The sequence below is a fragment of the Electrophorus electricus genome, chromosome 19, assembly GCF_041902795.1.
Source record: "Electrophorus electricus isolate QZ-2024a chromosome 19, ASM4190279v1, whole genome shotgun sequence".
NCBI lineage: Eukaryota > Metazoa > Chordata > Actinopteri > Gymnotiformes > Gymnotidae > Electrophorus > Electrophorus electricus.
The window spans coordinates 7,639,990-7,666,093 of record NC_137515.1 but is presented as its reverse complement, the minus strand read 5'-3'; the positions used below and the strand labels follow the sequence as shown (position 1 = coordinate 7,666,093).

At 44.2% G+C, this 26,104-nt stretch overlaps 1 protein-coding gene across 3 annotated transcripts; it reads left to right on the top strand.

The window, feature by feature from the left end:
- Nucleotides 1-1,497: 1,497 nt before the first annotated feature.
- Nucleotides 1,498-23,425, top strand: rc3h2 (ring finger and CCCH-type domains 2). Of its 3 annotated transcripts, none has more exons than XM_027007422.3 (19): nt 1,498-1,969; nt 5,316-5,619; nt 5,915-6,032; nt 7,269-7,502; nt 10,431-10,606; nt 12,838-13,038; nt 13,454-13,586; nt 13,694-13,812; nt 14,845-14,957; nt 15,447-15,686; nt 16,544-16,743; nt 16,937-17,337; nt 17,726-17,839; nt 18,244-18,378; nt 18,998-19,211; nt 19,313-19,394; nt 19,620-19,773; nt 19,861-19,991; nt 20,189-23,425. In XM_027007422.3, exons 2-19 carry the CDS (start codon nt 5,389-5,391, stop codon nt 20,313-20,315), a joined length of 3,123 nt encoding a protein of 1,040 aa, XP_026863223.2. In that variant the 5' UTR covers nt 1,498-1,969; nt 5,316-5,388; the 3' UTR covers nt 20,316-23,425. The 3 variants fall into 3 exon arrangements, with proteins under 3 accessions (XP_026863223.2, XP_026863240.2, XP_026863231.2); XM_027007439.3 differs by having other exon boundaries at nt 5,295-5,619; XM_027007430.3 differs by lacking the exon at nt 1,498-1,969 and adding an exon at nt 4,274-4,455.
- Nucleotides 23,426-26,104: the final 2,679 nt, after the last annotated feature.

Sequence of the window (26,104 nt, the reverse complement as noted above, 5' to 3'; positions counted from 1 at the left end):
ATTCAATGCAACGCAATAGTCATTTTATTATGTATATTTCTATATTATTTCAGTTTAAATTTTTCTCCCTAATTTTTTTTTCTTTAGCTTGAGGGCAAACCAAAAAGAAATCCTTCTGGTGTAACTGGTCAGCACTTTCATTCTATGAGTGAGTTCAGTGAGTTTCAAATTACACAAACTTGACCTCTTCCACAGATCAAATGAGCACTTCACAGGTGACCAGGGGGTATAATTTGACACCCCATTGAGGGATCAGGTGTGATACTTATCTAGGCCTGCACACCAAACTTGCTTACTATACTCGCTTACTATAAACCAGGCCTTGGTCAGTTGGAGCCTGCCATCTTTCAAAGCCAGATGGAACATGCTGAGTTTTGTAGTGCTGCATCAGTCGGTCTCAATTTTTTTAGCATGTGAAAAACACATTGGCAATGACATGTCAAAATGCACTTTTAAAAAAACACAACCACAAGGCCTTAATGGCTTTAATCTAGGCCTTGGCCAGATGGAGCAAACAGAGTTGGAAAGCTGCAGCATAAAAGTGGGCACAGGGCAGACCTGTCCATATGCCTCACTTAAAGTAGCCTGTGAAGAAAATACTCATGAGGCCTGCAAACCAATGCTTTGACCTAGCTACACCAAACTCGGCAGGTATAAAATATGTCTTGGCCAGATGGAGCACACCAAGATTCGTGGTACTGCATCAAATGGCATCAATTTAAAAAGACTTTTCAGGCCTGCATACCAATGCTTTCCCTTAACCAACCTCGCTGGCTTTGATCTAGGCCTTAGACAGATGGAGTTTAAAAGCCATGACTCTACATCATCTAACAAATGCTCTCAGGCTAGCTTAAAGGTTCAAAATGGTACAGTGGCAAATATTGCAAAACATATTGACAATATTGTGTAAAATGTAAATATTATAACAGTACAATAATAGTAATGGCCAAGAGAAATGTGGTTTTTTTTTTCTTTTCAATTTCCACCTCATTGACATGTAGTAAAACATTTATGGTAGGACTACATTGTGATTCATGAATATTATGCTTCAGTACAGATAAAACGATACACTCATATGATTGTTTTTTTGTTGTTTATTGTGTAATTATTATATATTTGCCCTAGAAATGTCATTCACACATCGGGGGATGAGGGAGAGATTTAAACCGACGGAAATTCATTGAACACATACATTTCTATCAGACATGGCTCCACATGGACAAGGAGGAGGGATTCAAAGAATCTACAGGAATTCTTGTCTTCTCATAGAATTGTCCTTCCTCCAAAAAAAAATGTATTGTTTCGAAAAACTTCACATTATTCTAAACAAATTATTCTAGTGATCTAAGTCCTACTTCAATTTGCCATTTAAACAAAACTTAACCTACGCTAAGATCACGGGCTACCATAACCAAACAGGGAAATAAATCCGGTCAGTACGGGTGCTGTTACTCTTCTGTTTCTGTGTCTTTAAAAACAGATTCAGCCCACGCCTCGAAAAGCGGCTTGTTCCGGCTTTGCCTCTTTACAACTTTATCCTTCCACGGCAATGAAAATAGTACCACGGGCAACCACTCTTTTCAAATATGATCTTCTGCTGTTAGCGATGTTCATCTATATTTCGATTTCAAAACGCGCTTCTCAAAGGCTTTCCCCATCATTAAGCTCTGCAGTTGCGTCAAATGGCAGACCAAGCGGAGTGATACTAGTTCACGACATCGCAGCTACTGGAGCGAAACCACTTTGGGGAGTATGTCGCGTAGTCCGTGAACGTACAAGGGGGTTACTAGCACTGACGAGCATTATTTATTGAGAAGCCTTGGAGTAATTACCACATTTCTAAACTGGGAAAAGTACGTCACTGCGGAGTCGGAACAGTTAAATTTATTTGAGGTTTTTTTTTTATGGCATGCGAAGTTGATGCAGTAATTGCATATTACGATGATTCTCCGCTGTCACTGTGCCTAGGGTAAGTGAAGTTGCGACTTTGACATTCTAGGTTGTAGGGCGCTCTGCACGTAGCTATCAATAAAGGCTCGTAAGCCGTTAAGCAATATTAGTAATTCCCCGAATCATATCTTTCATAATATTTAACGGATTTAATATATACATTCTGCACAATGCACGAGTTTCCTAAAGCTCCATGCTGCCTTAATACGTAAGCATGATATTGCATGAAATTACACTGTAGATATGGTTGGCTCGTATAATAAACCTTCCTGTATCCATGATCCACGGAGGTTTATTATACTGATACTTGGCGCTTCTTGATGTTTGATTTATTATATTGCGTTTTTAAAGTGTCTCAGGAAGAATCCGACCCCCTCTAAAATAACCGAATAAATAACAATACTCCATCTGAAAGCGCAGAAGGAGTGCACTGCGTTTTAACATTTCTCGCGGTATCATTTAATTACTTGTAGGCTATTTGTTCTTCACACGAATCTGTTTTTCCACATCAGACAGTATCAGCTAATAATTATGAAGAGTGAAGGAGATGGTGTCTGTTATGTCTAAAGTTCTATCACTTGCTTGCGCAGCTGTCATGGTAAATGGCAATCTGAATACCCTTCGATCCTTTTTGGCTCAACGCTTACATTGGGAAACTTCGTTTCACTTTAAAAACGCTCCACGACAGCGATTATCTTATTTGTAATTATCGCTCTTGATTGATTCTTGTCGAGTTATGGGGCGTTAACCAGCAGTTGCGTTTTAATAGGCATCTTAATTTATAGCGTTTTCAGCGAAGACTGAGCCCGTACTGTTATTTTACAGTGACAGTAATGATCAAAACTCAACAATTATATACTAATACAAACCACGAAAGCGAGGTCGGACGTTTTATCTGACCTTTATGGAATTAAGGCAGTCCCATCTCTTCTTCCATTGCATCTGCTCTGCGTACACATCTTTTAAAATTCTATTTTTACAACCAAATTGTATTTATGAAGAATTAATACATACACCCTGGTACATACATACATCAATCACCACCTGTCATATACGTATTTTAAAGTTTATTTGGACTATGTTTGTTTAATTAAAAAACGGTTTTAAGATATTAAAAGTAAATAAATACATGAATATCGATTTAAGAGTCAGTCTGGCCTGGATTTGATCTGGAAGATGATTTTTAGAGAGCTCAACAGGTATGTCAGCTGGGAATGCTTGTTTAAAGTTTTTTGCATGTATGCACATGTGAAAATACCGAAAGACATATGTACAAACATTGTGCTTAGCAGGATAGAACATTTTGGTGAAAGCGTTTCCTTTTCAAATTCTCAATTCCCAACAGTTCACAAGAGCCAAAAATAATGATCAATTATATGAGAGAACTTTGTCAAACTAATCCCAAAAGCATGTGTGTGTTTATCAGGGTTCGAGAGTTGGGGCATACAGGCTGTAGGGGACAGGATGTTCTAATGTAGCGGTCCCTTTTCCATGCACTTAGACCAATCAGAAAAGACCCAGACAGCCACACTCCCTCACCTCTTCTCCCAGAACAACATTCCTGGGGTTCAGGTTCTGTGTGTGTGAACCTCAGGGCTGGTGAGGAGGGAGGTGTGTGCAGGGGGGTATAAGCATAAGTAACTGTTGGGCAGGGAGGTGGGTTTGCCTCGGCCTACGTAATACATGAAGTATATTAAGCAGCACTTATTAGTTGAAGTGAGAGATTGGTTACTTTGCTTTGCTTTGGTGTGGACGCTGAGGAGATGGCTAATGTTTCAGACACAAGGCTAACATGCCTGTGCACAAGGCTTATAGAGTACAAGCCTGTATATAGGCCTACTTAGCTAAACATGGAGTCAACCTACTGCATGCTCATATTTAACGTGATGATTATTATTAACTGTAAATTTTGACTATCTAGCGTCTACAATTGCATTACCAGCACCGGCTTGGTCTTACTGAAGAATTTAGATGCCAGGACACAAGGCCATACAAGCATTGTCCACCCATATAAAGAGTAAAGGAGTACAGTAGTAAGATACTGAGTTATGTTTTAAAAGCTCATACCCGCAATACCCCAGATTAAGACGTTGTTATGATATGAATCATATTGTAACGACTCGGAAGACCTCAACAAAAAAACAAATAAATTTTACGCGCATTGTTTTCTGCTTTAATACTGTTCAATTTGTCTTCTCCCGTACGATTCGGAATCTAGAAATACCGTAGACATACGGTACGATAGGTGGCGGTACGATCAGTGTGCACACGACCCACCAGAAGAAGAAGAAGAAGAAGGCGGAGGAGGAGGAGGAGGTTATCGAGGTGGAGCACGTTTTTATCACATGTTCGGTGGCTAGTGTTGGGTGTCCTTCGTGGCCTTAAATTCAGCAGTAGAGCAGAAATATGCGTGTGTTCAGTGCGCATACAGCGGGACGGTGCGCGCAGGGGAGGACGACTGGCGGACACAGCCGCTTGGAGCGTGTGGAGCTTCAGTTTGTTTCGGTAGTATACGTTTACTTTGCGGCCTAATGCCTGCTCTCTAGTGCGCGGCGTTACTACTGATACTGACGTTGCCAAGCTATTGAGTTGATTCCTTCTGTGTGTGTCTTGTAGCTGTGATTCTTTACATTTGTTTGGTCGGTTGACTCTGAACTTAGGGTTAGTAGTTTTATCCAATAACTATCTATCTATTCATCCACCCAAGTTACCCTCGGCGGTCTCTCTCTCTCTTTCTTTCTGTCTATTTTCTTTCTTTCGTCTTTTGGCAAAAATCACATTAACTAGCGATTTTAAGTAAGTGAGCGAGCTAGTTAAACGCTTCGACAGCTTGGAGAATTGTGTATTATGGAGATGAATGCAATTATGAAATGAGTTATAGCTAAGATATGATTTTTGTCCTAAGGTTGCACGTTGTTATCGTGAAGTGAACTGCAAATCGCATGGGTGAAGATTCGGGACAATGAGCTGATCTGATCAGTCTGATGCATCGAAAATAAACTTTGCCGTAAAACCATTTTTTGGGGGGATTACGTCTGTAGAAAAGGTTAAGGGGGTGGTGGTATTCGGGCGCTTGAGCACGTAGACACGTTTCAAGATGGGGGAGAAATTAACACGATTATGTCCAACTTCATTAACTAAGGCCGATACTTTGGAAACTCCAGTGTAGCACACGTCTAAGACTTGACCTTATTTTTCTTTCTGCTGAAGCACATTGAGATTTTTACTTAAAATACTTTCTTCCTATTTATTAAGTTAATTGCTTCTTACCATTAAGTTGATGTGTTTTATGAAGGCTTTGATTTCTGCAGTTTCTATTGAAATTAGTCAAATTTCAATGGCAGGGCCCTTTCTCTTCTGCCCAGGCATGGGTGAGGAGTCAGGGTGTGGCAGCATGCGATCTCCTTGAAGTCCTCCTGGCCCCCTGCAGGTGACAGGATGCCTGTGCAGGCAGCCCAATGGACGGAGTTCCTGTCCTGCCCGATCTGTTACAATGAGTTTGATGCCAGCAGCCACAAGCCCATAAGCCTGGGCTGCTCCCACACAGTCTGTAAGACATGCCTACACAAACTGCACCGCAAGGCCTGCCCCTTCGACCAGACCACCATCAGCACCGACATCGATCTGTTGCCCGTCAACTGTGCCCTGCTGCAGCTGGTGGGAGCACAGGTAAGCAGAGCATTGTGTGAGGGTGTTGTATTCTGGCAATGGGTGTAAATGTTTTGATGGGTTTGTGATGGGGTATGGTGGGTTGGGACAAACCTACTGTCAGTGTGAGGGTTGGGTTTATTAAAGCCATACGCTGTGGTGAGTTTCTGTAATGCTATTTACTTGTTGGCTGTTCTCTGAAGGTTTAGAAGGGCCTGACTGCACGCCACTGCTATAATTTGCTTGAACTGCATAGTCAGTAAGTGTTTGTTGTGTTAAATAGTTAAACTGAACTGACACTCAGGTATTTCTGTAGGTTCCTGAAGGCCAGAGTGTGTGTGTGGGCAGTGCTGAAGACACGCAGCATTATGGAGTGTGCAGAACATGTGTGGAGGAGCTGGCTCTCTACCTCAGCCCCATCAGCGGAGGAAAAGGTTTGTATGTGTACAAGTGGGCATGTCTAGCATGTGAAACAGAGGGAGGTGGTTCATTGTGTGCTGGTGAGACTATGGTACACTGAGTGTGCTTTTGTCATGGTGGTTAAGTGCCCCTGTGTGCAGAGCAGAGCATTTCCTGTTTTTCTCCGTGTGTGGTTGGGGCTCCTGCGTCAGAGGCAACAATGTGTAGAGATGCGTTAATCTGGAACCAGCTGAGGGACATGTGATCACGGTCTGAAAATCACACTTCAGTCTCCATTGTGATGGTTTTAGTTTCTAAAATTGCTCTTGCCTCAAATGCTCCAGATTGAGAACGCGTCCCTAGTGTTGGCATCTGCTAAGTGCTTCAGATAACCATCTGGGAATGTTTTGAGGTTTTGGCAAAAATGGTCAACAGGGTCACAAGAAACGTGTTGAGAGAGGGAAAAACGATGCAAATTGCCTGCTGAAGATTTGAGATCTTGAATCAAATGTGAAGTGACGAGAAACCCGTTATCCTCCAGTGCTGTCATATTCCAGGACCACAACCTACCTGGAGTGTCCAAAGTGCAAGGTTCAGTACTCAGACATGGCCAAAGTAAGGAAGGCTGAAACCCAACCACCACTGAACAGATATTTCTAGGTACAGTCTTGACATTTCACCTTGTGTGTCCTGAAGACAGATTTTTCATAGGTTTTATGGACTGATGTGATGGATGGGCCCTTGGCCCTTAACGGGCACAGAGACACCAAGGTGGATGTGCGGTAGTGTTATTATTAAATAAGAGCTGGCTCTTTTCAGGTTAAAGATGGACTCAAAAAAGAGGGGACCCCTCCCCATTTAGTTGTATAATAATTCTGCACACTAATATTTGCCCAATAATTATGCACACGCACATTCTCCTCGGAAAGCCAAAACTTCACTTTTTCTCTTTTTTAAATATTCATGTTTGAGGTTTATTAACAATTTGGATTGACCGAGCGCACTGTAGATGTTCAATAATAAAATTTATCTTCAAAAATACAGCTTGCCTAATAATTGTGCACACAGAATAGTCAATGACAACCTTGAGGCATGTATTTTTCTCTCTTCCCAAGTACAGGAAAACAATTATTCATTGTGCTTTGTCCATATGTTACACACATGCATAGCAGGGAGAGCACCCATGACTACTAATGCCGACGTAAACTTCAAGAAGCTTCTCAGCATTTCAGAGCTGGAAAGCATCTCAACTCCTTTTCTCGCTCTGGCAGGTGTGGCGAGTCCTAGCCCGTGTACGCTCAGCCGACCCATGCAGAGAAAGCTGGTGACGATGGTCAGCTGTCAGCTGGTGGAACAGGAGGGGCGTGTGCGGGCAGAGCGAGTAGCTCGTTCCTTGGGCGAGCGCACCGTCACCGAGCTCATCCTGCAGCATCAGAATCCCCAACAACTCTCCGCCAACCTGTGGGCGGCTGTCCGGGCACGTGGCTGCCAGTTCCTGGGGCCCGGTGAGTATCGCCCCATCCCTCTACCCTTCTCGGAGCCGCTCGTTTTATTTTTCTGATCTGGAGGTTTTTGTAACAGGACTAGAATGGTAGTCATAATGTCCATATGTTAGAACACGGAAAACTGCTTGATATTACCCCACATAACTCAATCCTTGTTCCTTGATTGGTGGTTTTAGGTGTGATGATGGCTCAGTCACTTGAACTTATTACTCCGTGGTAGTGGTTGACCGATATATCGGCTGGCTGATTAAGGCTATTTTTGACTTGATGAGCTCATGCCTGTGCTCATGAGCCCATACTCAAAAAAATGACGCAGCCCTGTCAGTCTGGTTGCTGTGAAGCAGTTAGAGGCGGGTGTCTACGGACGGACATCAGTGGGTGCATGCCGATGCTGGATGTAACATTTTTCCTGAGGGAGAACAAGCTTCCTGTCTTTCATAGCTTAATATATTTAATTGGTCACTTTAACATGTACAATGTTTTACTGTCTGTAAGATTCATTCTAGTCATTTAGTGAGAGAATGCAATTAATGTTATTTGAGAATTGTTAGTGAGCCTTTAACCATTTAACCTATCTAGCTAGCTTACAGGGCTCAAACAATTCTCATCTCAACTCACCAATATGCTATTATAATTGATTTGGTGGATATAAAACAAACAAGTTAGTCGGTTGCATTTGCTAAAGGGAGATTTAAATTATTGTCTTACATTCAAAGGACTCTGAAAGATGGTGTCAACGTTATCAGTTTGACAACATTTTGGGGAATGAACGATACGGGCATCTAGCTCAGAGTTTCTGCACTTGCATGTGTCCCGTGTGCGCCTGTGTCGGTCTCTCCCTCTGTGTGCACCATCTTGGAATAATTAGCTCAACTCCTTCCGGGTTGCAAGTACTCTGTGCATTTGGCTGTCGTTTTGCTCCAGCTTCTACAATTTTTGTTGGTGGGTTTTTTTTTTTTTTTTTTTTTTTTTTTTTTTTTTTTTTTTTTGTGTGTCTCTCTCTGATTCTGGTCTATTGTCCACACTAATTCGAACCTCACTTTTTGTTGTGGCATACTAGTTAAACTTCACTAACTACGACTGTAAACGACTGCACGACTGGGTTATTTGACTGCTGTGTGTTGCTGCTTCCTGTTGCAGTCATGCTGGAACAAACTAACATGATCTTTCCCTTTTCACATTCCTGCCTTAATCCGAGCAACTTTCTACTCTCGCATGTATGGTTTGTTTTGGTTTTTTTTGTGTGTGTGTGGGGGTTTTTTGTCCTGACGAGTAGACAAAACTACCTCTGGACACTTATTTAACTTGGCTGTGTCTGAGCCGTTATGTGGCTGTGCTTCACTAGTTACCTTTTAGCTGCGGCGGCTGCAGTGTGTATCCTGGGATTTATCAGCGAAGTTCATTATTGCATTATTAACGTCTCCAAAGTGTTTTTGCTACTCAACGTATCAATTTCCTATACTATTCCGGAACTGCCTTACCTTTACCTTCTTCAGCAAGATACTGGAAAGTGTAGTGTCTGCCCAACTCAAGGATTCATACCTTCCAACAAACTTTTTGAGCAGTTTGAGTCTGGATTCAGAGTAAATCACAGCACTTAAACTTTTATGTCTGCGCCAAGCCCTCTGATGCACTGCCCCCTGACTCCCTGATCAGCTGCCTGGTTGACATTAAAAACTGGATGGCTTTGAATTTCCTCAAAATTAATAGCAGTAAATCTGAAGCCATTCTCATAGCATCTCCTTCCACTCTCAAGAAAACTGATCAACCCACTCTATATATCGTGGGTTTCATCACACCCTCTGTGACTCAGGTTCATAACCCCATTGTCACAGACTCTACACTCTCTCTCTCGAGGCCCACATTAATAACATCACCGAAATGACCTTCTTCCACCTTACAAATGTCGCCAGACAGTCTCCCTCACTCTCTGATTCTGTAGCTGAAACTAATTCATGCTTTTATTACATCCAGACTGGAATACTGCAACTCTGCTCTGATTGGACTCCCTCCTAGTCTTCTCAAGAAGATAAAAAATCTTCACCTGCAAGAGTTCTCATGCACACCAGGTCACAGGAACACATTACCCCCAACCTCCCATGACTCCCAGTCCATTATTGCATACAGTATAAAATCTTACTCCTGATTTTTAAATCTTTACAAGGTCTGGCTCCTGATTAACTCTCTGCTCTGTTGTCCAGACACAATCGCTCATGGTCACTCCAGTCTGCCAGTGCTCATTTGCTCTGTTCATCCTGCCAAATTATGCATGTATGGTGATGAGCGTTTTGTGTTGCAGGCCCAAACCTGTACACAAATGTGTTTTGGGAAGGTGGTGAAAGTCTGAGCTTTCTACTATAACTCATGCACCCTGCTGTTTTTTATTACCTGTGGACATTAAATTAAACTTGTTTTATTTAAAATGTAATGCACTGCAGAGTACAAATACAGTGCAGGCAATAACTATTTATAGTTACTTAAATGTTCAGTTCAGCAGTTTTGTCTCCATTACTGTTTTAATTATCTGTGTGACCTCTGCAATCGGCCCCCCTGCTCTCTAAATATCAGCACTGGCCCTTAAAAACCCATGTCGGTCAACCACGACTCGGTGATCGCAAAAACCTGGTTTGCGTTCAGATCCCAGGATTGAGTGTTGGGTCCCTAGGTTGTAGTGCAGGACTGGTGTTGGATTAGGTAGGATTGACTGGGGTGGGTTTGAACAGGTTTTGGTGAGAGCATATGCTGCTTGATGTCAGTGATGATTACTCATAGGGCAGATTCTGAATGGGAGGTTTCCTCTCGTGATCTCAAATGAGTTTTTATAGTCTGAGAACATCAAGCATAAGCTTTGGCTCAAATTGTTGTCAACCATGCGTGAGTCTCAATGGTGTGTGTGTGTGTGTGTGTGCGTGCGCGCGTGTGTTTCAGCGATGCAGGAAGATGCACTGAAGCTTGTGCTACTGGCCCTCGAGGATGGCTCCGCCCTCTCGCGGAAGGTTCTGGTGCTGTTCGTGGTTCAGAAATTGGAAGCTCGTTTCCCTCAGGCCTCCAAGACCAGCATTGGACACGTGGTGCAGCTCCTGTACAGGGCCTCCTGCTTCAAGGTGCAGAGTTGGGCTTGGGCTCCGCGGGATGGTTAGGTTAAGGGTGAGACTCCGCAGTGCAGCGTAGACCTGATGGACCCTCATATCAGATCATATTTAATTCCCACCTGGTCCAGCACATTCTTCCAGTCCACTCCACAGATGGCTTGAGACTATAAACATTTTTGCAGCTCAGGCCAGCTCTGTCTAACCCTAGTAATTGGAACAGGCTTGGAACGAGCTAGGAAAGAAATGTTGTGGCTAGTGCTCCAGCATGAGGAATGGATTTAGAAGTACTGCTTCAGAGGCTTGAATATAGCTAATGACTTGAATACGGGTGTTGGCAGAGGAAGATGAAACGTGCAGGACAGCACGTCGTCATCAAAACAATGTTATTTAGAAGTTGGTATAGTGTAGTGCGTAACAACACTGCCTAGTGTTATTCACAAATAAATAAGCAAACAACTAATTTTTAGTTGTTTATTCTTAAAGTAAATGTATTCTCTCAATATACTTTTGTATTTTCCTTTTTTTTTTGTCTTTTAACCCGTGAGATGCTCTTGTGACTAACTTGGTCAACTTGAAATTGATTACGTTGTTCATCTGTTGTGTTCCAGGTGCTCTAGTAGTGTTTTTTGTTTTTGCTGTACACATTTGCCTTGTTTGAGTATTCCCTACAAACTTTGCAGAACATATCGGGTGCAGAGGGGTCAAGGTTGACCCATGAGAGAATTCACCTGTTGCCTGGCTTTGCTTTGCCATTTTCCTGCACACCTCGCTCTGATGTTGATTTGTTAAAATATCATTGGTTTGTTTTGACTGAATGTGAATGGATAAGACAAATTTGTTTTGCATGATGAGGGGTTAAATGTTCAAGTAATTTAGCACTGTCAGTTATGATAACACATTGCACCCCCACCCCAACATGAACAAGGATGAGTTCATGTTTTGTTTTTAGAATGTACATGGGTTAAGGTTGATTTCGTGGGACGTAAAGTCTGAACTTAATCAGACATTCAATCTTCCTATTAATGATGCTGGGTGGGGTGAGTGTGTGTGTGCACGCGTAACTACAGCATGCTTGGTAGGGCAGGCATGCGGTACCCCTATCCCAGGGTGCAACTCTGTGCTATATTTGCCCGGTTGGGTTGCAGTAGTAGCAGGCCGTCACCTGGTTTCCACCTTCAGATCTGATGCAGAGAAGGGCCTTTTTTTTTTTTAACCCTAAAACACACATACAGTACCAGTCAAAAATTTGGACTAACTTTTCATTCAGTAGTTTATTTCTACATTGTAGATTGATATTGAAGATATCTCAACTTTGAAGGAATGTGTAGAATTGTATAGTAAGTGTTAAACACATCAGAACGCATCATACTTTAGATTCTTTAAAGTAGCCATGTTTTTTGCTTTAATGGCAGCTTTGCACACTCTTGGCATTCTCTCGAGCAGCTTCATGAGGTAGTCACTTGGAACGATGTTCTAGCCGTCTTGAAGGAGTTCCCAGAGGTGCTGACGACTTCCCTGAGCGGGTTCAGGTCTTTGCAGAACAGCAGCAGGGACCGGGAGTGATGATCACTGCGCGAGGTTTTTTTTTTTGAGGGACAGACGCATGCATGCAAGGGAGACTAGTTAAAAGGGACTGAATGTGAACGTAAGAAATAAGACTACATGGGTAGCAACTTTTTTCTTCCCCTTTTTAGGCCTGAATTGTATTTGTAAAGTTTGCTATCGTAGACTTACTAAATCCAGATTTGCCTTTGTTTAAACCCTCCTAATGAACCTAGGAAAGGTTCCATCAGCACCACGCTATGGTTACAATTGGATCAATTAGTGGTCTGTTTTCTAACCAATGGGTATTGTGCATTTTTGCTTCCAGACAGTATTCCAAAGGAATACTGAGTCTGAAATGCATGGAGTGGGGTGTAAATTTCTTTCTTTTTTTTTTTTTTTTTACTTTTGGTAGCCCTCTTACTCTGCGTGTGCACATGTTTGCATGTGTGCCTGGTGTCTATGATTGCTCAGGGCAAATTCTGAGTGGAAGATCACAGGATCTCTCACCTGATCTCACAAATGAGTTTTAATAGCCTGAGAACACCAGGCACACACTGCACTAAGTGTTGAGTTCCTAACGCCCTTCTGACGGTCCTCCAGTTCTTTATTTGGTGAATAACATCTGTTGTCAAATTTTGCTCTGCATATATGTATCAGCAGGTCCTGATTTAAGTGACTGACTTTGTCCTCTTCCTCAGGTGACGAAGCGTGATGAAGACTCCTCCCTGATGCAGTTGAAGGAGGAGTTTCGCATGTACGAGGCTCTCAGGCGAGAGCACGACGCTCAGATCGTCCACATCGCCATGGAGGCGGGCCTGCGAATCTCCCCTGAGCAGTGGTCCTCCCTGCTGTATGGGGACCTGCTCCACAAGTCCCACATGCAGTCAATCATAGATAAGGTATCACCTACCTCCCTCTGCAAGCGCGGCTTTGTAACTTTTTGGATGCTTTCAGTTACTTCGCATGTTTTTCAGTGTAATTGAAGGCCACTTCATTCACCAGACAGTGATGCTTTCTTGTTGGCAGTTTCCTACCTTAGTCTCTGAGCCTTCAAACACAAGTATTTTCTCACTCATTCTTCAGGACTCCAGACTGTGTGCTTTTGACTGGTGTCAATGATGATTACTCATAGGGCAGATTCTGAGTTTGGGAAACCACCTGATCTCATAAGAGTCTTTTAGTAGTCTGAGGACACCAGCTGTTTGGGCACAGCCTGAATCCAAGCTGTATGCAGCATGTGTCTTGGAGCAAAATGCATTTACAAGTTTCTGTTCTAATCAAGTCTGCACCTTGCCTTCCTCTTGAATGCACCAGCTCCAGTCCCCAGAATCCTTTGCAAAGAGTGTCCAGGAGCTGACCATAGTCTTGCAGAGAACGGGTGATCCAGCTAACCTCAACAGCCTCCGAGCTCCATTAGAACTACTGGCCGGCATAGACCATAACCCAGGTAGCTTCAAACATGTCCACCCCCAACGCCTTTGGTAATGCACACAAATCCACGTGGATATAAGGGTAATTGAATGATTGTGTGTGTGTGTGTGTGTGTGTGTGCAGATGGCGATGCACCTGCCTGGGCAGAGCTTGAGCGTGTGATGCTGGCAGTGAAGGTTGTTGTCCATGGGCTGGTTGACTTCATCCAGAACTTCAGCAGAAAGAACCATGAAGCCTTTCAGGTGGGCCTGACTGTTGTTCCTCGACAGTGATGTATTGGAAGTAACAAATTGGTACTGTAGATTAATAAGGCTTACTGAGTACATATGATGAAGACTGAGAGATCACCAAGACTGTTTAAGACCCCAAGACATTGCTGTGTGTAAGACGTGTTCACATACCCGATTGCCTGTAGAATTGGCAGCAGGAGGTGGTATCCCTTCTTCTAGAGGCAAGAAGGATCCACAGTAATCCTGGATGGAAGGGCTGCACTGAAACCTGTAAAGAAGGAAACGCTGTTAACCCGTTGAGAAATAATTACCTGTTAACAGTGACTGAAGGAACCATGGTGATCTAGAGATGTCTGACCTTGAAATGCCTTTGTAACCCAGGTCTTTATTGGTGTGGTTACAGGTGTAAAAGCACTAGCAAAGACTGAAGTGTTGGGCTTTGCAGCCAGCAGATGCTTAACTGTACGAAGACTGAGTTAGTGCTGTCACTAAACAATAGCTCTCTCTTAAACCTGTGACTGTAGATGGTTGACTTATATTTCTTACTTGTCACCTCAAGCATGCATGGGAAGCATGAACTGCCTCCTGAAGTGAGGCCACTCTTCAGTCACATACCGCAGTGCACGATTCGTTTCGGTTTGCATACTGAAAAGCCTGAATGAGTACTGGGTCTTGGTCCTCTAAGCCTGCTATGTTGGTGGCCTTATGTCTGGATGCTTTGTGCTATTGAGCCACACTTGTCTGCTTCAGCAGAATGTGATCGAAGTAGACTACCGTTGCATCGTTGTGGCCCTTGGTTTGGGAGCTCTACTAAATACAACAGAGAACTTTGATTCCAGAGAGTCACAATTAGCTATTTTCCCTGGATTGGTCAGCTCCTCTAGGGTGGAATCAGAGGTTTGTACTGTGAGAAGCAGAACAAGGGGAGAGTCTGAGTCCTGCCTCACCATGAGTCTGGTTTCAGTTCATTTGCAGAGTCTGGTCAAATAGAATCCGTAATTATCCCTTTTGCACTGAAAAGCAAATCTTTGTGATGTGTCCCAGTCTCAGCCCAACAGCAAGTACAAGACCAGCATGTGCAGAGAGCTCCGGCATCAGGGGACATGCCCACGCGGTTCCAACTGTACTTTCGCCCACACGCAGGACGAGTTGGAGAAGTGAGTGAAACCCACACACACAGGACGAGCTGGAGAAGTGAGTGAACACAGATGCACGCAGTTGCACAGGACAGTCTGGACATGAGGGTAAATGTGCGTGTCGGTGCACATGCACGTACACACACAGGGCAAGCTGGAAAAGTGTGTGCACTGGTGCGCCATACAGTTATATGCACAACACAAGCTGGAGAGGGAAGAAAATGCACGCACACGCTCGTGTGATCACGTTCAGGTGCGGCACGCCTTTCTCCTTCCCTACACCGGCACGCCTGCGTGCAGAATTCAGTGTCTCGTGATGCATCACAGTGCAGAGAGGGAAGTGTCTGTTCTGCTTTTCATTCTCATGTATGCTCACCCACACGCCAGCACCGCACAGGCCCAAGCTCCTGGGTTCCACTGCCGGTCTCGATCCGCCCCGCTGCTCCCTCCCTTGCTTGCTCACTTCATCCCTCTGTCCCTGTTCTGTCTGATCTCCCCCCCCCCCCCCAGGTACCGGATGAGGAATAAGAAGGTTGGCGGAGCAGCAAGGCCAACCCTGCTCCCAGCTGTGGTTCCCAGGTCGGGTGCTGTTAAGCTTCCCCTCACCGATCTGTCTCCTGGGGTCCTGCTCAACCATGAGCAAGAGGGTGTGCTGTCGGAGGGTCCCTCTCCCACCCACCTCGTTCCCAGAGGAGGAGAGCGGGAGCAGGAGGATGTGACGCTCACGCCCACCAACGCCAGCCAAGAGGAGTAAGAACTTTTCTCTCAGTTTCGCTCCTGGACTAGAACTCCATGATCACAATGCATATGTCAGTAGGGAAAGTGTTTGAACATGGAGGAGACTGGGAACCGCTACCCAGGGTTGTTTGGCATTACTCCAGTCGACGAGGCACTGCACCCCAGGGAGCAGGGCCCGAGAGCAGAGCCGCGTGTGATCTCTTGCGTTCCTGCCATGTGTAACTCGGCAAGAGCTAGGCAGACACGCCTGTCGGAGCAGCTGCTGACATTCGTCTATCAACAGTGCGTGTGGGAACTTCTCAGTCACAGTGCTAGGAATGCTGTACACTACATGCGCAGTTACGTGGAAAAAAGAAATTGTGTCCAGATAACACAAAACAATGGAATTCAAAGAGGGTACTGTTTCACATGACCCTGTGTGCATTGGTCTTCCTCCAAAACGCCTGCCTTGACGCACAACAAATATGAATCCTGTTGCTTACAAAAAGCCTTTTGGTTTGAAAATGCAGGAGGAAGCATGTGAATTTGAGTGGCGATAAAGGCTGTAATTTTGAGATGTCTGTATGCACGCTGTTTAACGCCAATTCCTTTTTGCACAGTTCTAGGCTAGAATAAAGGCTGCGTCTGTTTAGGCCGGTTCTGAATGTCCACTGGAATAAATTGGTTGTATTTTATTTATGTAGACAGAGATTTTGTCCGAAAATTTTATAGTGGCTAAGGAGCAACTTGGTATGAAACTCATAACAGCAGTTTGAGAGCCTGTTCTTTTGCTTGTGGATTTACCTCAGCCATGCTTGCCTCAGCGTCCTTCTAATGTCTTATTTATTTTTTCCCTCCCACTCTGAATTCATCTCCCCCACCCCCCCAAGGAAACAGATTTCTCCTCCAAAGACCCCAGTTGGTGCGAGTCAGTCTCTAGTGCCGGCCCCGCACCCTGCTGCAACTCCTGCGGACGTGGACGCAACGCTGGCCAGTCGCAGCCCGCTGGGGCCCCCCAGAGCTCACACTGAGATGGCCTACTACTCTGAACAACGGCCTCCACACGACATGCCGTCCTACCATTCTTCCGGTTGGTGCCCATCTGCTTACCTTGCACCACCAAAACACCCTTGGCTGCTCCAGGCTGGTCCTGTCTCTGCATTTCTGTCTACATTTCTCGGTGGACCTGCTTGACTTGACACATCCGTCTTGAGCAGTGGATACTGCCTTCCCTGAAACTGGATTGCATCTGTTTCACAGAAACCCTTCTCTCCTCTGTTTAGGTCATTACTACTCATCCATGACTAACTCCCACAAGCCCTGCCTGGGCCTCTTCACTCGCTCCTGTCCTGCCTCCGAATCCCCAGCCAAGTCATCGTTGGCTCCCTCCTGTTTGGAGCAGCAGCCCCAAATCCCTAACCACCGTCTCTTGACCTACCCTTCGACCGCTAGTTATGCGCCCATCGCACACCCTCACCCCCACGGGCATGGTGTCTACACCCCTGTCTATGACAGCCGGCGGGTGTGGAGGCCCCAGCTATACCCCAGGCAGGATGGCAGAAGCAACTCCCTCCCTCTGGAGGTGCTGCACTCTTCCATCTACCAGCCCCCCCTCCGGGAACGCTTCCACTCGCTGGACAGCCCGTACTGCAGTTCTGCCGATAGGAGGACAGCTCTGCACAGGGTACTGCCAGTCATGCTTGGTTATGATTATTGGAACTAGTCACTTCTGCTTCCATACACTTTTATTGTCAGAGGTGAATATAAGAATAAAACACCAGCCAGCCAATCAAAAATTGGTGTTTTCTGTCACCATGGCATAAGTGATCAAGTTAACAGTGATGATGAGCCTTGTGCATCTCTACTGCCAACTTGCTTGTAGAATTACTACTCGACAAGACTGGGCTGTTAGTTTCTATAGCGCTTGCTCTAGCCCTGTAGCTGAGAGTTTGGTTTGCATTGAATTAATTTACTTTTAAATGGCTGGTTGTAATGTTGGGAGGGGTAAACATTGGTTTGTTGATTTGATTGGAAAATGTAAAGCGTGGCGTGTTGCCATCCTTTTACTGCAGGAGCAGTACGCGTGTGAAGACTTCTACAGATTCCACCACGAACAGTGGCCACACCAGTCCAGCAACCCCAGCAGAGGAGCACAACCTATTTTTACTGTGGACATCTGCTCCGAGGTAGGGGGGTTGTGGGGGTGGAGCGTGACTTGCTGTTAGCAGATATATGAATTGCATAATGGCTCTAAAAATACGTGGATTAGGAGCGTTTTGTCTTGCTTGGTAGTGCATCCTAAGATGGGGTGTTGAACTTGGGATTTGTTAAAAGTATTCACCTGCCAAGTTTGACAGCCAAGTGGTCATCCTTCTTCTATAGCATCGTATTAAGCTATTTAAAGTGGAGCTGTTGCTCAGCAACTGATGGATCCAAGCAAGTACTTTGTGGTGGTGGTGTGTACGTCAAAGACAGCAGCTGAGTCACTGTTCCCTGCCGTTCTTTTGATATCCGCCCATTTGGTGGGTGTGAGGGAAGAAGAATGACCACTCTTTTTAAATCACATGACTGTTTTTCCTCTCATGTGCAGGTTGGGCGATGTGGGAGCTGTAAGTGTGGGGGGGGAGTAACAGGGGCCCATTACTCCCCTTGGTCATGTGACCCTGTTGGTCCATTTGAGGCAGAGCCTGGAGGGCTCTGCCCACCCTCCTGCACCCAACATGCGGTAAGTGGAGTCCCTCCTAATCATGCTCACTCTGACATCTCCCTCTGTCTCGATGCATTCAAAAAATGTTTTTTTTTTATTTATTTTTTATTCTCGTTTTACAATTGCCAATGAATAACTTCCATGCAATTTAACAAATAAACAAACCTGACTTTAAAAAAAAAAAATTAAAAAAAAATCCTCAGGTGTAACATGGGATTCTTCCTTTAATAAATTGCAAGTATTTATCATTCATCCCTATTAAATGCTTTCACAAAATGAGACAAGCCAAAGACAGAAGCACCCTTGGTGCATTTTTTGTGGCCACTTCTCAGCATGGACTGTTCCTTCTCTTGCACACCCTTGCTGAGCAGTTTATAATTTTCTGTTGGAATTCAGACGTTTGGTATACGTTGTCTGTCATCGTGTTTGAGTGGGGGAATGTCCATACAATGCTAGCTCGGTCAGGATGGGTCAGTGTTGTACCTAAAGCTAGAATACTAAACACTGAGAAGCTTAATGCATGTTGACAGAGTGGCAACTGGAATAATCCTGTTTTCAGCCACAGGCTTGTAACTTCTCTGATCTTTCTCTGTCCTGGTCTCGTGTCTCCCTCTGCTGGTGTCTGTGTGATCGTCAGGACGCAGAGTGCACAGGCAGGCGCTGGCCCCGCTTCTTTGAACCCTACCGGCGCGTGCGGGATGAGGACCCCATAATCCCCTTCAGTGAGGGCCCCATCATCTCCAAGTGGGGCGCCATCTCTCGCGCCTCTCGCACGGACCCGCGCACCCCTGAGCCTGTTCGGGTCGCTGCTCTCCAGGGCAGGCCCAACCCCACGCCTGTAAACTTCAGAGGTGAGCCATGGTCTGCTGTGCCATGTGGCCTCGTGAGCTGATCCCTGCTGTGAGGTGTTGTTTTGCCTCGGTAGTGATGAGCTGTTCCTGTCTTTCCGTAGGCTACGGCTCCCACCCGGGACCTGGCGACTGCCGGTGGGGAGCATGCGGCTTTGGCTCCAGCTGCTCCAGCTTCCATGAGAGGTAACCAGTTTAACTGCACACAGGGTTTGGGATGACCTGGATTCATTAGGTGGGTCCGTGTTTGGTGTGGTGATGATTACTCATAGGGCAGATTCTGAGAAGGAGATCACCTGATCTTAAGTGAGTTTTTAATGGTCTGAATACCAGCATGAAAAAATGTCACTTTGGTTATGCATGCTTGCTTGTTTTTAATTTTAGCATATTTTGTTTGTGCGTGCATGTCAGTAATCAGAGGTGCAGGTCCTTTGGCAGCAGTGGGAAGCATGGAGCAGAGATGTTGATCCAGGACGGTACTGAGAGTGAACCGGACCGAGACATTGAACTAGAGCTGTCTGCTCTTGATATGGAAGAACCAGAATCACAGCAGTTACAGCCTGAGGTATTGTAGTAGAGCTGCTCTCTGAAAGAGCTCCAGCCTGAGGGAAATCTGGAATAATTTGGTGTGTTAACCATTTTATTTTATTAGGTTTCTCTGGAATCTCAGACTGGGAATCACCTATCCAGTGTATTCACAGATCCTGTGTCAAGGTCAAAGACTGACCAGACAATACCTGACCACTTGGTGGATGCGCGTTTGTTAAAGATGGCGGCATTTAGGTTAGCTGTGCTACTTTTTTTTTTTAGTTCCACACAGAATTAATCAGGAAGGGCCACTCTGTATAAAGTGCTCCATGCTGAATTGGTGAAATGGTTGGCTGCCCATTTTAACCTCAGCCAACCATAACCTGAATGCTGTATATGAAGTTTCTCCCAATTTATCAGGAACCGTATAAAGTGAATTCTGTGTGTTGCAGGAAATCTCTCTCCCCGGGTAGACTGCGCTTGGGGGGCCTTGGCGTGGGAAGCCTGGTGTTGACTGAGTCGGTGAAGTCTGGAGACGTGCCAGTCCCAGGGCTGGAGATGCTTCTCAACGGCAGCTAAGGGTGCCAGAAAGCATCCCCAAAATCGAATGCCATCAGGTCAAGGGTCATGCCACAATGACGCACTCGTCCTTAGATAACGGGCTGAGCTGCCTTTTTTAAAAGGCTATGCCACTCCGTTCTGCTGAAAACTTGATTGTTTTAGCGTGTGCTGTAGGCTTTTGGATGGGAAGGTGAATTTAAGACTCCCCAGCAGTCGCAAATGTCCACTGCACACTAACCTAGTGTTAGAATTTGTTGGGTTTCCAGAACTTGGTTTTTGATTGTTTTATGTATTTTATGTAACAAACCTAACCTTATGTATTTTCCCCATGTTCTCTTCATAAGAGCTACTCAGGCCTTGCAGGGTTTTTTTTTTTTGTTTTTTGTTTTTTTTTTTTTCTCCCCCCTCTTTAATTTCCCAGCTTATGCAAAGGTCTTTATGTTTACAATCCCATCTCAGGTCTCCTAGCTGTCCGAAAATCAGAATCCTCACTGGTGCCACTCCTTAGCCAGTCAGACACCCTGTTTTGTCTTGCGAGACAGCTCAGTAGTAAGACTTAAATTCTTGCTGATAATTAGCTGCACTTATAGCAAAATTAAACTACTACATTAAGACTATTGCAGTTATTGCCAATGGGTTTCTAGTTATAATACAATGTTTACAGGATGTATTTATAATATGTCAGGTGCTCAGTAAATACTGTACATTGCATATGTCATAGTACAGTATCATCCATGTGCATGAAATGAACGCGCATGTATTCGGAGTGCTCTTTAATCTTCAAACTTGTCAGGTTTTATAATGAACCCATTTATTGTTTAATATATGCCTAGGAAGTGCTTTCTGTTTACGAGGCTTTATATCAGCTATTTTTTACATTTTATTATATTATTATTATTATTATTATTATTATTACTACTCTAGATCAGTGTGTGTGTCTCGGATATTGTAACGTGGCAGCATTAACGTGTTTGCGGTGACCATCATGGCCGGGTTAACTTTAATCTTTTCATAATGCCTAGACTAATGGTTTTAATACTTCATACTAAAGCATCTTAAAGCTGTTACTTGCTTTTTAGTAGTAGTACTCGGATATTAGCGGTGTACTTCATATGAAGTCCATCCATCAGGGAGCAAATAGTACTTGTTAAGAACTGGCCATTAGGGGCTTGCCATGGGAAGCCCCTAATGACCCAGCTCAAACCAAGCGTAGTTTGGTGTGCGGATGCTCTGGTGTGTTGGCACTGTGCAAAACGGGCTGCACTTCCCATATAATTTCCCTGCTTTAGCCAGTCATGAAAGCTCTGTAGCGCACTGACGCGCGGCTAGCCCGCCCTGTCATGCAGAGCTCCCCAGTTCCTTTTTCTCTGCTTGTCGGTTTATTGGTCTGGGCTGAAGCTGCTGCTCGCTGCCTCCTCACTCAGATGTGCCCCCCCCCCCGTTTGAATGAAGCATTGCTAACTTCTATGAAGTTTTGTCAAAGTATTTTTGTATCAGGAATCTCTTCCTCCCGTTTTGCTCGTTCAGTCACTGTGAAGAGTCAAAAGCGGATCCGTCAGCTGCTGTTTGGTGGCTTTTTTGGCAGGTTTTGTTCCTGCTTATCAGAACTGGCATTATTTGCCACAGTCTTATATTCTGATTGGTAACGGACTCCCACACTGACCATAAAGTTTTGTTCACTGAAACCGAATTTTGTTGCGTTTCTCTTAGAGGGTGTCCGGTCTGGGGAGAAATTGTTGCTTCAGATCCCTCAGTGGATGTGGGTTTTTTTTATATGCAATGCAGTGATACGACGACATGAACTTGTACATAATGAGCCCTTTGCCTGACTTTAGCTGTCAACATTAGTGGTTACCAATTTCACTAACTTGTCACTGGTCTCGTGGTGTTGGATTTATTGCCTGAAAAGCATCGTTTCGGTGTGTGCATTCAACAAGATGGTGGTAGATGTGTTCCACCATATACCCTGGCTCTCCAATGTCTCCCATAGTTCTTTGTGAAAATGAAGTTCCTTTCCAAATGAGTCAGGCCACTGATGAGATGTCAAGGTAGTTTTAAAGTTAGATTTTTTTTTTTTTTTTTTTTTTTTGAGGGGGGATTAAGGCGATTGATGGCAATTTGTGCACTGATTGGGTCACGTGCAGCTGCATGCACTGTCTAATGTAGCTTCACTATTGTCTGATTTGTTCATAGCTTTGATCAAATGCGTTCCTCTAATGCTAGTGTGGGAGTTTCAGCTCAGCATAACTTTTTTGCTATACCTATAGCTCGTCAATAAACCGTCCTGTAGCTGCTGAAGCATGGTTTTAGTTCTGTACTTGTTGATCCATGCTTTTATTTTAATTCGCTAGTCTGTGTGTCCGAGTTGAATCAGCCCAGCTCCGGGGGTCTCGTGCATGTCATTACAAAAAGCAGAAGACTGTAGTAATTGTGCAACTGTGATCCTACTGCCCCCTGTCGGTGTCTTGCCTGTTGTATGGCCTCACCTCCGTTCTGTTTGGAAATTCTGCCACCATCTGTTTTGTCTATTGGAAATGTCTCAATTTCTGTTTTTCTGAATTTTATAAATTTGTTTAGCTGCAATAACTTGGCAGGTTTGATGGTTACAATGATTTGCTTGCTTGTCAGATGTACCATTGTTAAAGGAGCTGATGTTTTTGGATATTTTTACGTCTGTATTAGACATTTCCTTTGCAAATCTATTGTTCGATTTACTTGTAAATGAAATACAAGATGGTACACATCCATCAGTTTATATAGCCAGAGCCATCGTTAGATGGACGTACTGCACAGTTTTATGATCAACTATAAGAATATTTATCAGCGAGATTCTAAAGGTTGGGAATATCTTTTGATGAAATATGAACTGAAACTATTTTACTGCATTTGTTCTCTTTAAAAGCACCACTGAGCAAAGATTTCCCTGTTGCTTATGGCCATGCAAAGCAGGCTCGATACATGTGTGGACATGTAGCTGCTGCTGAGCGGATTTTTAATGCCCTTATTGTTAGTGCTTTTTGTACCTTTTGCTAAGGTCTGCTCCACTGTACCGAGCAAGCTTATGATGAAACACAAGCTCATGACCTGTAATCGCATGCTAAGGTAATAAAATGAGTTTCACCATTAAATGTGTGTTGCGTTGTGCTATTAGCTAGGGTGTAGTAATATCCTTTTTTGGCAAGTTTAACAAGTGACTACGTCCACGTTGTTGAAAAGTAAATTAAAGGGGAGCTTTTTTGTGGGTTTTACAGCTTTTTGTGCATGTAAACAAACGGTGTGTGGAGTTGCGAAGCCAGAATAACCGTCAAACCACTTTTTGCGTGTGTCTTTTTCAATCTTGCTACTAATGCCAATAAAGGATCTTGGGTAAGACTGCTATTGCTACAGTTAAACTCTGAAACAAGGACATTCAGCAGGGCGATACATGTCTTCTGGATTTAAAAGGATTGCTTGAAATGTACGGGAATCCGGAACATTCGATGGTAAAGGGGGCTACTGGAACAAACCATATATGGACAAGTATGTCAAGGAATGCTACTATAGCTGCATGCCCAATGAAAGGCGGTAGGAAGGGCAGCTATGGATGAGAAAAAGGCAATCGCACTGACAAGCAAGGCACATTTATTTATAGAGCACTTCATACGCTAGCAATTCGAGGTGCTTCGCAAGACATCTCTCACCTTGAGAAGCTTTTTGGCCAAAATGAAGGAACATAAATTGTATTTGTAATTAAAATAGTTCTGCACTGTCCAACAACATGTAAATTGCACATTGGATCTTGTTCTCTCTTCTCAGACCTGTATCAGGGCTCCTTGATGATGTCCCAGAAGTCAGTTGGATTCAAGTGTGGAGCAGTGATGCCAGTTAGTAGCCTTCATCTAGGACCTGTCTACACACATTATGGCCACACGAGGCTGGCTATTGTCCTGGACCTAGAGGAACCCAGGGTTCATTGCACCAGTGCAAGGTGACAGTGGGTCTGAGAATTTAATCCTGGTACCTAACAGCAGTCAGTCAAAAATAGTCGTGTTGGATGATGTTGCAGGCAGCATAACGTTCACCACCACATCGCCCCACGCTTTCACATCTCTCACATGTATTCTGTTAAGAGAACGGGGGTGGGGGCCAGCACGGGACCTGCCAGTTCTAGTGTTGTATGGTGCTGGGCTGTGAGCACAGGTCCCACTAGACGAGGTCGGGCTCTCATGCCACCTTCGTGGAGTCTGTTTGGTCAGAAGCATACATGCCAGTAGCCGAGTGGAGGTCTTGTTGCAGGGCTTTGGCAGTGCTCCTCCTGTTCCTCCTCACATCAGGGAGAAGACACTGGTCCTACTGCTGGGTTCATGCACTTCTATGGCCCATGTCCATGTCTCCTGGTGTAATGGCCCATGTCCTGCTGTCTTTTTCATGCACTTGAGACTGTGCTGGGAGACACAGCAAACCTTGACCCTGCTTGAAGTCTAATTGACTTGGTGTTATATTATGTTGATTAAGTGCTCCCCTCATTTTTTGAGCTGGCAGTTCCGGTTTCAAGCATGTATAGGCTCATGGGCTGAGGAGCACAAACGGCCCACGCGGCCTACGAGTCAGACCAGAACCTACTAAATATCATACCCATGTACAAACCTACAGTTCACTGCAGTCCAGTTTTATTACCAGGATTTATAAAGTCTGAAGTGGTTTGTGACTATTACCTTTAAGTAGCTAACTGTGTGCACTATAGCCACCCGCAACAAATGGATAAATTGACTTTAACATCATACTTTTGACACATTAGACATAAAACAGAAAGCTGGTTATGATTTCAAGTCCTTTGAAATCCTTTTTACTAGCGTAATGTAGCCAGCAATAAGCCCACCCAGCCTCTTGCATCAGTTGGTATCTACAGGCCACTAGGCCCCTATTCAGGATTTATTAATGAGTTTGCAAATTTCCTCTTTAATCTAGTCACTCAAGTAGAAAGAGCTATTATTGTTGGTGATATCCACATTCACTTTAATAATGCCCAAGAACCTTGGAGATCGGCCTTTAGTTCTATACTAGAATCCTTTGGTTTCACTCAATGTATAAGAGAAGCCACACACTCTAATGGACATGCACTTCATTTAGTACTGACATATGGGGAGATGGAGAACAGTCATCCTACCTCAGTCTGCCATCTCGGACCATTCCAGCATTTCATTTGATCACGTCAGCCACTGCATCTAGATTTATTGCAAATCTCCCACACTTATCATTTGTGACTGGGATGCCCTCAAACCCCACAGAACTTGATCAAATGATTGAAGACTCAGTGAATAAAAAATTGAAGACTTAAGAATAAAAAAGACTTAAGAATAATAACAAACATGTACAACAAATGAGTACCTTGGTATAGTTTAACATGGAAAACTTGAAAGAATGTAAATTGTGCCACATTAAACTTTCAGCTTGCATAGAAGGAGAACCTTCTCGAGTATAGTAAGGCACTTATTAGTGCTCCAACAGATTCTCTCTTGAACCTAATAGAATATAACAAAAACTAACCTATTTTTAATAGAGTTGCACATATAACTAGGAATAAAACTGACATCAAAGTAATAGTAATAGAGTTCATGAATTTTTTCAATGAGAGCATTAAGCACATTACAGATAACATTCAGAGTATTAATGTGACATTGGGCAGTAACTGAGAGCTCAGAACAACCAAGACAAAAAACACTAGAATATTTTACTTCTATCCAAGAGCCTGAACAAACATCTCTGATCTCACACTCAAAATCTTCCACTTGCTTACTAGATTCACAGCCCACAATTTCTTAAGAAAT